This window comes from Abramis brama (genome assembly GCF_963993115.1).
Source record: "Abramis brama genome assembly, chromosome: 19".
NCBI classification, from domain to species: domain Eukaryota; kingdom Metazoa; phylum Chordata; class Actinopteri; order Cypriniformes; family Leuciscidae; genus Abramis; species Abramis brama.
In genome coordinates, this window is record NC_139981.1 from 15,631,219 (window position 1) to 15,646,061 (window position 14,843).

Consider the following 14,843-nt stretch of genomic DNA (forward strand, 5'->3'; position numbering starts at 1 on the left):
GCGCACAGCGTGGATCACGTGACTCTTCTGGTTGTGATGGCTTCCTTCGCTTGCTGTGTCTACACGCTTTGAGAAAAAACATGGGCTTCTGCGCATTTCTGCGTCAAACCGACGAATGTCCTCTCAGTAAAGCCCTTCATATTAGTGGAGGCAGACACAACGTGACAAAGAAAAGAGAAGAGGCGCTGATCTGGAAAAGGAGCAGCGATGCTTCTGTTTCAGTTACCCGAGGATGTGCTCTTCCTCGTCCTGTCCTACCTGGATCCCAGATCGCTCTGCCGCCTCTCTCAAGCGTGCAAGAGAAGCTACCAGTTCATCTCCAGAGACGTTGTTTGGAGGAAAATAGCTAAAGGCATTATTAATACTGGCTTGACACGACAAGGAATAGATTCGTAAGAATTTTGAGATTCACTAGCTCTGTTGCTAGCTAATGGTTCTCGGCCTACGCATAGCATAACAAAACTACGTAGACTGCGTAGAACTACGCGCATTCGTAACCGTCGTGACGTAATACAAACAGCGTATCTTGTGATTCAGTTCATTTCTTACGCTGATAGTCATGTGGGTTTTGTTTACATGTGTAACCTGAATGTGAGAGGGACCTTAAGATAAAATAACTGTGCTGTGGAAGTACTATGCATAAGTAGATGAATAGGATATTGGATAAAAGAACCAGGTTTTGTTCGTGTAATTGTTTAGATTAGACCAATCTGAAGTAGCCCCTCAGTCACTTTCCACGAATACGAACTCTGATGTGCCATAACATTTTCAAAGCATTAGACCCACAAAACCCATTTTTTTTAGGAGAACCTTCTCATCACGTGTTTTCCTCTTATTGCAAAACTTGTGGGATAAAAGCCTTTAATTGGTGTCACAAAAATGTTATTTGGAAGCATTGAGAAAAGACAAAAAAAAAGTCTTATTTTTTACAGAAATAAGAAATTTTACACTGCATTTAGACTTTACTCCAAAACTTTGGTGGCAGGGTTGCAAAGATTTCAAACCCCACAGATAATTCATAGAAAATCTGTTTAGTTTGACTCCTTGAGGTTGTCGGTCAACATTTCCTGATGGTTAAGCGCATCATTATTATGACCATTTGAGTTTCAGGTACTATGCGGTGTCCTGTTTGTGGAAAGTGCCAAGTCATAAACATTTGCTTTATAAAGTCACCTACACCAGCCAAAGTTATTTACTACTATTTGCACACTGTATTGTAATTGCTGGAAGGGAATGATAAAGAAGCAGCATGTCATATCAGAATCCTCTCAGTCTGATTCTAAAGGAGAGCAAGAATACAGCAATTGCTTTATTTAGCCAATTATCTAAAGTAAAATCAAATAATGTCAATCCCCTAATCATCCTCCCAATTTTTTCAGATGTCCTTCCATTCCTCTTAAGGACAGAGTGAGGGTGTCCCACAACTGGATCCATGGAGTCTGTCGTAAAGAAGTTCTTTTAAAATGGAAAATTAAGTGAGTTATTTTATATTTTAACTTACACTGCATCAAAATTGAATGCATAAATAACTTGAATCGTATGTATAAAATAACTAGGCATATACAGATGCAGAAATACAATCGCTCAAACTAGTGGAATAAAATGGTTGTAATGTGACCCACCCCTTACTTCGAAAGGGAGAAGGGGAAAAAAGGAATTTAAAAGCAAGTAGGAAGATGTCATACTTTCACTGTCCAACCCCAAAATACATATTTTTTCAGACGTTTATCCTCTGACTTAGGGTGTGTAGTTGACCTTGCCAATATGGACAAGACATTATTGTGTTTTTTTTATTAGCCTCCTCGTCACCTTAAGCCCCAAGATACAGATTGAACTACAGAAAAAACATGTGTAGGAGTAATTTCCATTCCTTGATTGTTCGCCCACAGCTTGTTGCCGTGGATACAGCTGGACTGTGATGTGCTGTATCTCTCTCAGGCAGCAAACATCAGTGCGTACCATCTGAGAGCTGAGGGGGGAAAGTTACAGAACAATCAAGTGGCCCTGTTCACGGGACACCAGGAGGACGTGTGCAGATTCACTCTGACAGACACACACCTTATCAGTGCAGGAGGGTAAATCCATGATCACTGCTTACAGATCTTATGGTCATTCAGTTCTTTTCTTTTCTTTTAATAATCAAGTCAGCAACTATATAAACAGATTTGATGAGGTATAACTTTCCATCTAATCTTATCTGGTTGTTGCTGACTTGTTTATTATAATAAAATAAAATAAAAACAATCAAATACATTTACCACATGCAATGAAGGTTTAGTTTGAGCCACCAGTTTTCTTCAGTTGAAAGGTGAAACAGGAATGTGGTGTTTTCCCTCTTTTTTATTATTGTGCTAAAAGTCCTAAATTTAAACAGTAAAATATTAACTGCAATAGTTCAGCCATTCAGTGAGTGACACCTTGTGTTTTGATTGTTTGGGATAGTTTGCTCTTTAAAACACATAATCCTGAACAGAAAAGTTTTTTATTGTATTTCATTTGTTTATTTGCTATAACACTCTTGTATGTTGTATTATTACTAGCAATTTTTACTGTTTGTCTTTTTTTTTTCCTCAGAGATGGTAAAATAATTCTTCATGACAAAGGAAGTGAATACTCTGTGGGATATTATGGTCACAATCAGGAGGTGAACTGCATTGACTGTAAAGGTGGTGTGATAGTCAGTGGCTCCAGAGACAAGACCGCAAAGGTTGGTGACTGTGTGTGTTGCTCTTGCTTTCATTTTAGTAAATATCGCTTTGGCTATGACTAGGTGTCTTGCATTGTATTATATCCACTTACTCTGGCATTCAATTGATTTTGAAGGTTACATGTGCAGTATAGAGAAGAATTTAGTTGCAGGAGAGTGTTATGCAATTTTTGGAAATAAATCTTTAAATAAATTCCGGTAACTATGTAAATTACAGTTATAGTCACAGTTATAGTTGGAGCTGCTATGTAGAGTGACCCTTTGCTACTCCTTGGTATGATGTCATAGTATCAGTCCATCATCCTAGTTATGCTACACCTTATATTTGAGAAACACCTTGGAAAGACATCAGGGATGCCTTCATACTTTCTGGAAAAGCAATCATTTTTTTTGGATTGTTGATACTAAACGTTTACTATTATTGCTATACAACATACAGTACACTGTCATCCAAAAGTTTGGGGTCGGTATGATTTTTTTAAATGTCTCTTAAGTCTCTTATGCTCACCTAGGCTGGATTTATGTGATAAAAAAAACAGTAATATTGTTTACAATTAAAAAAAAAATTTTTTCCCCTGTTGTAATATATTAGAAAATGTAATTTATTCTTGTGATGGCAAAGATTTTTCAAAGATCTTTTTATTATTTTCAGTGTTAAACAGTTAATATTTTTGCAGAAACCGTGATACATTTTTCCCAGGATGTTTTGATGAAGAAAAAAATGGACAGAATATATTTGAAATATAATGTTTTTGTAACTTTATAAAAGTCCTTACTGTAACGTTTGATCAATTTAATGCATCCTTGCTAATTTCTTTAAAAAAAGTTACTAACCTCAAACTTTTGTACAGTTGTGTAGGTTATTGTCCTAATGACTTGTGTTTTTTGTACTTGTAATTTGATTTTAGATTTGGGCTCTGACTCCAGATCGATTTGGACATTGCTTACATACAATCCCCATGTATGACAGAGTGTGGTCGGTGGCCATCAGTCCATCTGTATGGTAAGCCTGTACTCATGATTTATTTGTGCGATGAGATTTGTCTAGTCTTTGTGGTTAATAGTCTAACCACAAAGATAACATATAATCTTCCAAAAACTTTTGTTCCAGTGTTTGATGAATTTGATGCTGTCAGTCCTTGATTTTTAATATTAAATACAATATATTGGGTAAAGTCATCACAAAAGAAGATATTTTGAAGAATTTTCTCAAAATATCTTCTTTTATGTTCCACAGAAGAAAGTCATGCATGTTAGGAACATCATGAGGGTAAACGATGACAGAATTTTCATTTTTGGGTGAACTATTCCTTTAAACTAAAAGTTTATTTTTTAAAACTCTATATACAGTATATGGCAGCAAATATACAGTAGGACCCAAAAGCCTGAGACTGCATTCAAAATCTGGGATTCAAAAGCTAATTTAAACCTGGAAATAAACAGAAATTTGTAGAATTTTTAATCAATTCAAACAAGAAACGTTATGATGAAAATTGAAATGGGAAATATTTATGCTTCTGGACTATTTCTATAGTCACTGTATAAGCAAACATATGCATAATTGTGACATTGACCATGCCAAATTCTTTGAACAAAAGCCAGGATTTAAGCACAAGATAATCAAAATGCAAAATGTTTAAATGCAAAAATATTTTAATTTAACTTGTCACTCAAATTGTTATGCAAAATAAAAGCATTTAGTCTAGTGGCCTCAGTCTTCTAGGACACTGTATTTCCCTTTACTGTATCCATGATGCTCTTCCAGTTTCAGACCGTCTCACTCGTTAGACATTATGTGTTTGATTCCGCTACATACTTCATACTCACTGGTTTCCTCTGTTCTTCTCACCATATGAATCACCAACAGACCTGAACATCAACCTTTGCTTTCATCAAAGAGAATTTGAGATCTTTCAAATAATGAATGTATCATTGGGTTTAAAAGAGCGGGGTGGGGGTGGTGGCATCGTTACGGCTCGTGAGGTGAAGTGGTCATAGAAAGGGCAACCCAATGCAGGTGGCAAGACCCTTTTTTAATACATACTCTTCAATTTATTGCCATGCCATTGCTTTGAAGTCAATTAGCTCACACCTCTGAAATGCAGATGCAGAAGAATGTGATCCCGGCCCCTAAAGCCTTAGAAAGCAGAATTTTGCCCCCTCATAGAGTGGAAAAAGACCCTTTTTATGGTCTGAAAATGCTCAAATGTAACCTACGCTGTTTTCCCCCTTCTTAACTCTCACTAGGACAGGGGTGATGCATCATTGAATGTTTCTTTGTGTTTCTTGACTTTTTAAACACTGAAATGTGTTGAACCTTCCATTTGATAAATCGTTACAGACTTTTGAACTTTAGAGAGCTGTTTCAGTCTACAACTGGTTAACCGTTTCTCCCCCGATACATCTGGGAAGTTCCCAATGTGATGAGCTGTTTAAACAAGTGTGGGATGGAGTGAGACAGGCGAAGAGGGAAAGAGAAAAAAACCGTGCAGGATATTATGGCGAAGCGGGGTTGCCTTTGCTCCTGCTGCCTTTGATTGCTCGGCCATGTATACTCCCACACGCTTAATGACACGCAGGCACATGAAGCTGTAACGCTAGCGCAGAGCCTCCACCTGCCCCTGATCCGTCAAACGCACCTTCACAGCACTGCTGAAGGAATGGAAACACTGTGCGCTGGGAGACACTAGAAACATTGACCGCTCTCATCTTTTGTCACGACAAGGCCAGCGTGTAGCGGAAGAAAGCCACTGCTACTTGAGCAGATGCAATGGTTCAACGCAGTTTTAGTCACTCAGCCGAGTTATTAATCCCCACTGCCCCGTCTCCACAGCCAAGAATTTAGATTTCAAAATAAGAGACGATTATACACATCATTAATTCTCCAATTTGATGGCTGAAATAGCAGGCCTCCAAAAAAGACTGCTGGACCCAGATAATGGACCACACTTCTTTACATGTATTGACGGTGGGAGTCAAAGTTGATGAAATAAAGTTGACTTGAAATAAAGGCGTCAACTAAGCCAGGAGTTTTCAAACTTTTTTATGCCTTTTCACCGAATCTGTTTCTAAAATATATAGACTGCTATATATTTTTATGTATTAAAAAGATCTGTTTTTACAGTTGATCAGTAGTGATGGTAAAGACATTTATCATGTTACTAAAGCTTTTTTTTTACTTTCTATTCATTAAAGAATCCTTAAATTTATCAGTTTTTCCACAAAAATAATCTCTTAATCAACAATGACGTTAAAGACATTTATAATGTTACAAAAAAATTATATTTCAAGTAAATTCGGTTCTATTGAACTTTATATTCATCAAAGAATACTGGGAAAAAAAAATCAGTTTCCACAAAAATATTAAGCAGCACAACTAATTTCAAAAAGAAAATTAAAGCACAAACGAATTTTGACTTCCATTATTTAATTTTATATGAGATACTAAGGCTGGTATTTTTGAGACTGCTTAGTTTTTGTTAAAAAGTGTCTTTTCCTCTCAAGATGATCTGTTTCCTATGTGTGAGCTCCACCAATTAAAAAGAGCAACAGATGTCCTCTAATTGAGAGTATGTTCTGCTTTCACTCCTACAACAGTCAGGAGCTGAAACTGTAGATGGACAGGGTTTCAAAATAGGGATTGCACAGTGTGTTTTAATTTGGAAACCTGAAGAACTAGATGGGAAGCCCTTGTGTTGCAAATGTAATTGTTCCAGCTTCACGCTTGAGGTATCTAAAGGACAAGGAGCAAGAGAGGAGACGCTGCAGTGAGCAACGGGTCCGAGGGAAGGGGTGAGGGACAAAGAAGGGAGAAAGAACAGAGAGAAAGATGTCGAAAGAGTGTGCATATGGTCGCCTCTGACACTCAGGTGTTAGGGGCTGTATTGTTCCAACCCAATGCAGAATCACACTTGTGTATAAAACAAAAGAACCGCGTAAGAAAATATAGCCCTTCTCTCTTTTTCCCCGCCACCATTTGCTCAGGCTATGATTTGTATTTCATTCTTTTTAACCTCCCTCCTCGCTTGTTCCATAACCCTCCCTCCCTTTTTGCCGTCGTATTTTCCAAGGAACGTTATCTCAAGGTCTGTCAGTGGGATATTCCGACTGGAGCGAAATGCCAAGGCTGACTGTCGTCTATCTTTTTGTAGTCACTGATCCTAACCGTAGCCAGTAGCCCTTGTCCTATTTCTGAGATTGCTTTTTACAATTTTAGGCGCTTGAGTTTTTCACTGCATTTTATTTCTTTTATATTGGACCATCTTCTCAGGTTTTTCAGTAGTTATATCAGAGCGTAATGTAGGCGAGCTATGGGCAGTACAGGTCCTGTGCAGACTTGAAGAACTCCACGGTGACTGCATGACTTTCACAGCTGATGTTGCAATGTGAACGCTAGCTCTGAAATTCCCTAAATGGTGTCATATGGCTAGCGGTCCCAGCCTTAACTATGAGACCGCTCCAAAAAAACTGCCCCCTCTCCCATTGCGAAGGTAATGGGCACTCTGGCTCCCTGCATTGTTCTCATTTCACTCCAGTGGGTTGCTCTTCTGTTCTGAATTCCATTTACAATCTCATATCAAAGAGACAGCAGCGGCCATATTGAAGAGAAAAAACCCCGCCATTCACAGCAGCCCAAATGATTCCTGATTCTTGATCTGTAACCCGTGAGCTTGACTGGTTCATCCCCCCTCCAGTAACCCCCCCCCCCCACCCCCCAAATCTCAGTCTAGTCTTTGTCTGCCATGTCAGACTTCAGACTCTCACCCCAAATGTTGATTCATTTGCTCCTGTGCAAGGAAAAGCCCTGATTGCTACTAATGGCCTCTGATTAGCATACATTTTATCTTGAGGACACTGTTTTAGGACCTGGAATGACTCGTTCAGTTGGTAATGTGGCTCTCAAAGGAGAAAACTACTCTTTCAAGTCTTTCAGTTGCTCTTTGCAGCTAAAATTTGTTGACGGTTTACATTGCGATTATCCTGTATACCCTCTTCCATAACCACAGCATATAGACTTCCTAGCAAACCATGCGATTGAGGAATAAGCTAGAGCTACCAAAGATCTGTATTATGGATTATTAGAAAAATTAATGTTTAAAATAAAATGTTTAAATTTCTTATTCCACTAGAGATACTCCCATGTTCATGTGCATATTTACATATACAATCTGTAAGAAATGGATGAAGGCAATGCAATGTCAAACAAAGGACTTTTCCCCTCAGTTTAATTGTTTAATTTTTAAACAATCAACTTATTGTCTTTCAAGAAAGTATTATACACTATTTAAAAGTTTGGCGTCCGTAAGATTAAAATAAATTATTCCTTTTATTTAGCAAGGATGCAGTAAATTGATCAAGTGTGACAGTAAAGACATTAATAATGTTATTAATTCTTTCTATTTCAAATAAATGCTGTTCTCGTCAACTTTCTATTCATCAAATAATCCTGAAAAATTGTATCACGCTTTCTTTTCACAAAAATATTTAGCAGCACAGCTGTTCAACATTGATAATAATAACAAATGTTTCTTCCAAATCAGCATATTAGGATGATTTCTGAAGCATCATGTGACACTGTATACTGATACTGAAAATTCAGTTTTGCCACCACAGGAATAAATTACATTTTAAAATATATTACAATTGAATATAGTAATTTGAAATTGTACTCCCATTTCTAATAATGTAATAATAAACTAATAATATTATACATTTCGGCCCTAAACTTTTGAATGGAAGTGTATATTTTTAATATCATTTTATATGTCTACTTGCTATATTATTTTATAAAATTTTAATGGATTATACTGTAACTAAACCATTTCACTTAAAAATTGCAGGCGCTTGATATTGGACATCTCCTGATTTCCTTTGGACAGGCCATCTTTCACTGCTTTATGTCTGTCTGTCCCATCCCATCCCCAAATTATCTGTCGTTCCCTTTTTACCAGTAGATGTAGAATTAGTAGGGAGCGCCTTGTGTGATAAATAGTTTCCTGTAGTGTCAGACATGACAGATTTTAACTGACAAGATGGAACATGTTAAGTCTGGAAAAATCCATGCAGACCTGGGTAACTCTAGCCAGAGTGTGTGTAGGGTACATCGGCCACTCTTCCTCTTGCATATCACACACACACATGCGCCACAGAGCCTGTCAGCTAGTTCATTAAGCTTGTTTGATATAAAGTGAGGTTTGGGTTTGTCTGTTTTCAGTTTGATGTCAGCACTTCACTTGCAGATAAAGTAAGAAAGCAGTAAGATGTAATTTAGTATTGTTAATACCACATGCACATCTCAGATCTTGAGAGAATTACGTTCGTTTAGCTTTTCAGACATTGTTTAATTACAGTTTAGACGAAGAGGCCTCACTTGGAAGATCAAATGTGCTTGTCCTCATTGGCCGATACAAATTCTGCATACATTTGTGTCTGTTCATCACCCAGAGAGTTTTTAAACATGGCTAATCAATGTCTTATGCAGAGAATGTAAACACAGATAGCAGATTTTGTGCTTCTTGTATGTTGTGATGGGATAGGCCGTGGCACTACGGACAGAAGCGTTCCTTCTATCTAACTGCCTCAAAGAGCGCAGTACACACTACCTCAGTAGTCGCAATGAGCCCACAGCTACCAGGCAGGGGGGATGAAAAGGAACAGGGCGCAAGCGTCAAAAAGAGAAGCAACCCCAAGGAGAAGTGAGAAAGGCTTCTTTTTGGGGAGGCCTGTTTTGTTTAGAGTTGGTCAAGCACAACTACAAAGATGTTGCAGGGGTACTGCCTTTGAAATTTTCCAAAGAAAATGATTGTTGGATAAACCGCCCCCAAAACGCCACTCTCTGGCAAACGGAGGGAGCGTGACCTATGACCCTCTGCATGAAAGTACAGCGAGACGTACCCCTCTATACCACCCTAAGCTCACCCGCCCTAATTTCACCCCCTTTGCTCCACCTCATTCAAGCAAAAAGAGAGAGAGAGAGAAGGGGAAAAAAGAGTGAAATTCATGTCATTCATTTTGCTTCTCATCTCTCTCTCTCTCTTATAAGGCTGGGAGGGCGAGCCGTGTCTTAGGAGTCAAGAATTCAATTAGTTAAAAAAGGGGAAAAAACAAGAAAGAAAGCAAGGAAAGAAAGAGTCTGCAACAATAAAGCGATAACGGACAGAATGTGCGTTCCCACACGTTAAATACAGGGCGCTTACTACTGAAAGCACAGCATGGGAGCTATAGCCTCTGACTGCAGGTGGTGTCCTGAATAATTGCAGTCAATATGCCCCTTCTATGCAGGCTTTGCACAAGCAGATCATTACACACATGCCACATACAGGTGTTCCCCAGGCGCATTTGAGATGGAAACTTTTGTTATTCCCTAAAAAGTATTTTTGCTCAGAAGGTAGCTGGGGAGTTTAACTCTGTGGCTGTGGTGTAATACATGACTGTCTGTGCTTTTCTTAACCAGATAGAGTTAGACTGTTGACATAAAATGAATGAAAATAAGTTCAGACACATTGTAACAATACTAAAAGAGACTTAAAATATTATTTTTGAACAGTGAAAATTTTGCGGCAGAAAGCATAATTTTGCTAAGCAACCCGCTGTGACCAAAATGGTCTGAAACGTGACCAAAAATTTGACAATAATTGAAAATCTAGTCGGAAAGAAAGTCAAGTAAACAAAGCATCCATATGCAGTTTCGTCAGATATCTCGTTAAAAGCACGCGTTAGTAATTCTTGTAAGGAGAATCAAACACCGCATGAGCCATGATGTCCGATTCGCGAACAAATTACTCAGGTTCTTTTTTTAATGAGTCAATCACAAAAATTCACAATCTCGAACTCAAGTTTACAATTTGAATCAGACTCGTTCAGAGCTATTACAGAATTCACAACTGATTCCTAGGAAGTCATTCTAATTAACCGTGAATCTCTATAAATATACATTGTTACTATAAAATATTGGTCATTATTTAGCATTGTGACGTTAAATTGTAATGAACCGACAAAGAGAATCTTATATTATATTATATAACTTATATAACTATATTAGTGTCCACACCAACGGACAGTAACATTCTGTTTATTATAAGTGTACGCTGCAGTTTTGTTGTCTGACACTTTAAATGCTCAAGTTCTGTAAAGCCAGGTGGATTCTGATTATATGTTTTTATCATTCATCAGGTGGAAAAATGGGTGATTCCAAGGATATTGTTTCTATTTGTTGTTATACCTATGTGGACTTCCTTATTCTCATAAAATTAGAATGATTATTGAAACTCTAAAGTTATCATTATAGTTATCATCCTTTTTGTCAACATGCCCTAAAATGACAAGTTAAATGACATGTTGGAGCCATAATTTTTTACCTTTTTTGACAGTTGTGTCATTTTTATTTGAACTATTTTGTAATTTGGCTGTAACTAAATTTGGCTCCTATTTTAAAAATGCTTTTAAGACTACCATGTAATTTTGTTAATCTGAGGCACTGATAAAATTGCTTGTCATTTATTTGCATGTAAGTGTTAATAAGATGAGATCTGCGTAGACTGGCTGCTGGATTTTGTTTTGTGTGTATTTTTATTTATTTTTGGTCTAAATTGATGTGGTAAAAGCAAAAGGTGGTGTATGGAATGTTCCTCTGACCTCAGATGCAGGGGACATGAACAGAAAGCCAAAAGGTCTGTGAACTCGGGTGTGAGCTGAACAGGGGGGCGGGAGGGGGGCTTGGGGGAGCTGGGCTGGAGAACGGGGCAGGAGGGTCGACACAGAGAGGGAAAGAGAAAGACCCTGTCTATTGTGTTCCTCCAGCCAATATAAATACATCATAACCCTTTTCAATTCAAACATATTTAGGGACTAAGATGAAAGCACTCTAACATCCCCTTGAACAAAGCCAGGGGTCAACTATAACAAATGAACAACATCCACTGCAAGGCCGATGCACGGGGGGTTAAACTCCCTTTGAACCCTGTCTTTACCCATAGGCCTTTAGGACAGAATGAGATGCATTTGGGTTCAATAGGTTTATTTCACTGTTTAAAATATTTTCCTCATTTATTATAGTCAATACACAATTAATGACAATTTAAATGTCATATTTCTAATTTAGGATTGATTCTTTATATTTATCTTTAGATAAATATAGAGTTCAAATTTTGTAACACCTTTTCTTATTTATATGTCTTTTGCTGTTTTTATTTTAGTTGTGGTCATGTTGTTGTGTGCTCTTTTTGGGGAGATAATTGGGGAATAGCTAGTTCCCTGAATCAAAAACATTGTGATAAAAGGCAGTGTTCAGCTAAATATTTATTTTAATAAAAAAAAGGAACAATTGGTTTTCTGAAAAAGTTAAACTAAAATGAACCGATTTATTAAAATAACCTAAAATGGTAAATTAACTGATTTTATTCAAGTCGGTATTATTTAAAATCACTGAATCAATCTAAATACATTAATTTATACCAACAAAACATATTTTTATGATTTAAATCTGGTTTAAATAGCTCTTTTTTTGTTGTTGGTACAAGCTGGTTTAGGTGGTTGACCTACCAGCTGGCTGTTTAAGCTGGTCAGAGCTGGTAGACCACCATGGACCAGCTACCATGTTTAAAAAAACAGCTTGATTACTTGACCTGGTTTTTCTAGTAGGTTTGCCTCATTTTGCTCAGTTGTAAAGCTGTGTGCACAATATAATGTGACATAGAAAGCTTGATTATAGCACTACATCACGCATGTTGTTTGCAGCATCTCTATTTTTGATTTATTTATTCTTAACTTTCTGTGAATGTTAAATTTGTTTATATTACTTTTACTTTCTTTATACACTACTGTTCAACAGTTTGGGGTCAGTAAGATTCTTTTATGTTATCTTTTAACAGTAATATTGTGAAGTATTATCTCAATTTAAAATAACTGTTTTGTATTTTATCATATTTTAAAATGTATTTCATTCCTCTGATGACAACACTGAATTTTCAGCAGCCGTTCCAGTCTTCAGTGTCACATGATCCTTCAGAAATCATTCTAATATGCTGATTTGGGAATACTTTTGGGAAAGTATAATTTCTCTCTTTTTTTTCTTTTTTTTAAAAGTCTTTCTGACCCCAAACTTTGAACGAAAGTGTATATTTTAGTTTGCGTTCCACAATGCAAGTATACCAACAACAATATGTAAAAGAGAGAAATTTCTAAAACAGCCCATCATATCTCTGTGGTACACTCAGCACATTTTCAGTGATGTGTGCGGATTGGTACGAAAAGCGCTTGCGGTGGTCTTGACCCAATATGTGTGGTTGCTTGTGTTGGTTTGGCCCTAACAATGTTGTTACTGTGGAGTTCTTCTCCCAGCAGGGGTTGAATTAAAGTTTGTGTGACCCCGGCACTAATTTCATGCTGCACAGTTCCTCGAATAATGATGTCAGCTGATTAGGTTACCAAAATGGTTGTGTTGGCAGTGAACCCCTGACATGTTCTAATGATCCTGAGGCGTGCTGGGTTTTTTGGGGCAGAGGAGTTGGGGTTCGGGGTGGGCAGCGTGGGCCGGGGGCTTTGGAGGGAGATTGTCTGTGCTCTTCGGTTTAGAGGGAGAGGGAGAGGGAGAGGGAGAGGGAAAGGGGGGGGGCGTAAGGTCGAGGGAAGGTGGAGGCACATTAGGCGAGAGAGAGGCTTTGACCTTTTACAGCTATAATATCACTAGGAGTCCCTTTCAGATCAATCAGAACTTGTCCGGGAGACAAAAATGTATTTAATTGTGGTGTTCTATTTTTCTCCTTTTCTCTCCCTCCCTTGTGTTTTTTCACAATCGGACTCACTGAGGGATAAGTAATTGAAGTAATAGAGAGTAATAAGGGCTGGGAAGAGAGAGCTTTGGCCTTGCCCCTATTGTATCTTGTGTCACACGGGTTCAAAGGTCAGGCAGACTGCATATTCTATTAGGGCGCACGGCCTTCATTGGGGCAAATGAGTTTACCCAACAGTAATTAAAATGCCAGCACTGGCCAGGAGAGCTGAATATGGTTGATGGGCCACCGCTAACTGGGTTGACAGCTGCCATGGCTGTCTTTGCCAATATGCTTGGGTCCTCAATGAACAAACCAACTGAAGCCGTCACAGACGAGAACGCATGTTCCCTCAACTTTACTCGCGCTCTGTCTATTTTTCTGTCTGCCTTTTTTCTCCATTTTCACACCAAAAATGGCTTCACATTTTGCTTATGTGTCTCAGTTCCTCGACACCTTCATGGTATATCTTCAAAGACTTGTTGGGTTGCTGTTTGGTACTACTTTTATGATCAATTGTATGTTTTTACCTCATCAAATGTTCAAATTCAAGCACACCTTTTCATTCGAGTCTAACCGACCGTCCCTGTGTATGTTGTGTGTTAGCGAAATTAAGGGTCACTGTCCCTCTCTGTTTTTGTGCCGGGGGTTTAGAGTTGGACACCAGGCGCTACAGAGCTTATTCACACGGGCTGGTTGTTAATTTGAGGCCACACTGGTATTCCATTGTGAAGCCCATTTCTTTGGTTGATGTTAGTGGGAGGGCAAAGAACCCCCTGCTCTTTCTCTGGGTTTTCTCTAGAGGTATGAAAGTATGTGAGAGAGGAAGATGCTTTGTGATTCGTGTAGTTTTCCGTGCCTCTCGCGTGGTGCGTCAGTAAGCATTCGCTGCGAGGCACGTTGTCGCCGCACACATTTTACATAGTTGGCACAGAGACTGAGAAAGCATTCTGTCAATGAAAGAGACCATCCCAGCAGGGCATCGTAGGAATACCTGAGTGCTAAAACAGGCACATTCCTGTGTGTTCACTAGTGTGAGGGCCCTATTGTTCAGCTCACCTCCGAACACAATGCAGGGAGCAGGAGAGCCTTGAGCCTCGCCCGCCAATCCCAGCTGTCCAGGAGGGCTCTAATCCCTGACTATCACGCAGGTCAAAACTACTGCGGTCACACACCCTCCCGCCCGTACCTGCTCAACTAATTTCAACCTGTCACCCAGCTAAGAAGGGGGCATCCGAGTGTTTTTGTTTCTTTTTCTTTTTTCACCACGTTCCTCCTTTTTTCCCCCTAGATATCTCGTGAACGAAAACACATCTGTGAACAAATCCGCTGTCTCAACATACCCTTCAGCCACTCTTTACACCTCG

At 38.6% G+C, this 14,843-nt stretch overlaps 1 protein-coding gene across 1 annotated transcript in view; it reads left to right on the plus strand.

The window, feature by feature from the left end:
- LOC311069366 (F-box/WD repeat-containing protein 4-like) overlaps positions 1 to 14,843 on the plus strand; it is a 45,531-nt gene continuing 30,688 nt past the window's right edge. The window contains exons 1-5 of the mRNA XM_084092464.1: positions 1 to 392; positions 1,380 to 1,475; positions 1,890 to 2,075; positions 2,575 to 2,707; positions 3,616 to 3,710. Of these exons, the coding sequence (XP_083948590.1) occupies positions 208 to 392; positions 1,380 to 1,475; positions 1,890 to 2,075; positions 2,575 to 2,707; positions 3,616 to 3,710 (695 nt within the window). The 5' untranslated portion in view covers positions 1 to 207. The remainder of the gene's footprint in view (positions 393 to 1,379; positions 1,476 to 1,889; positions 2,076 to 2,574; positions 2,708 to 3,615; positions 3,711 to 14,843) is intronic.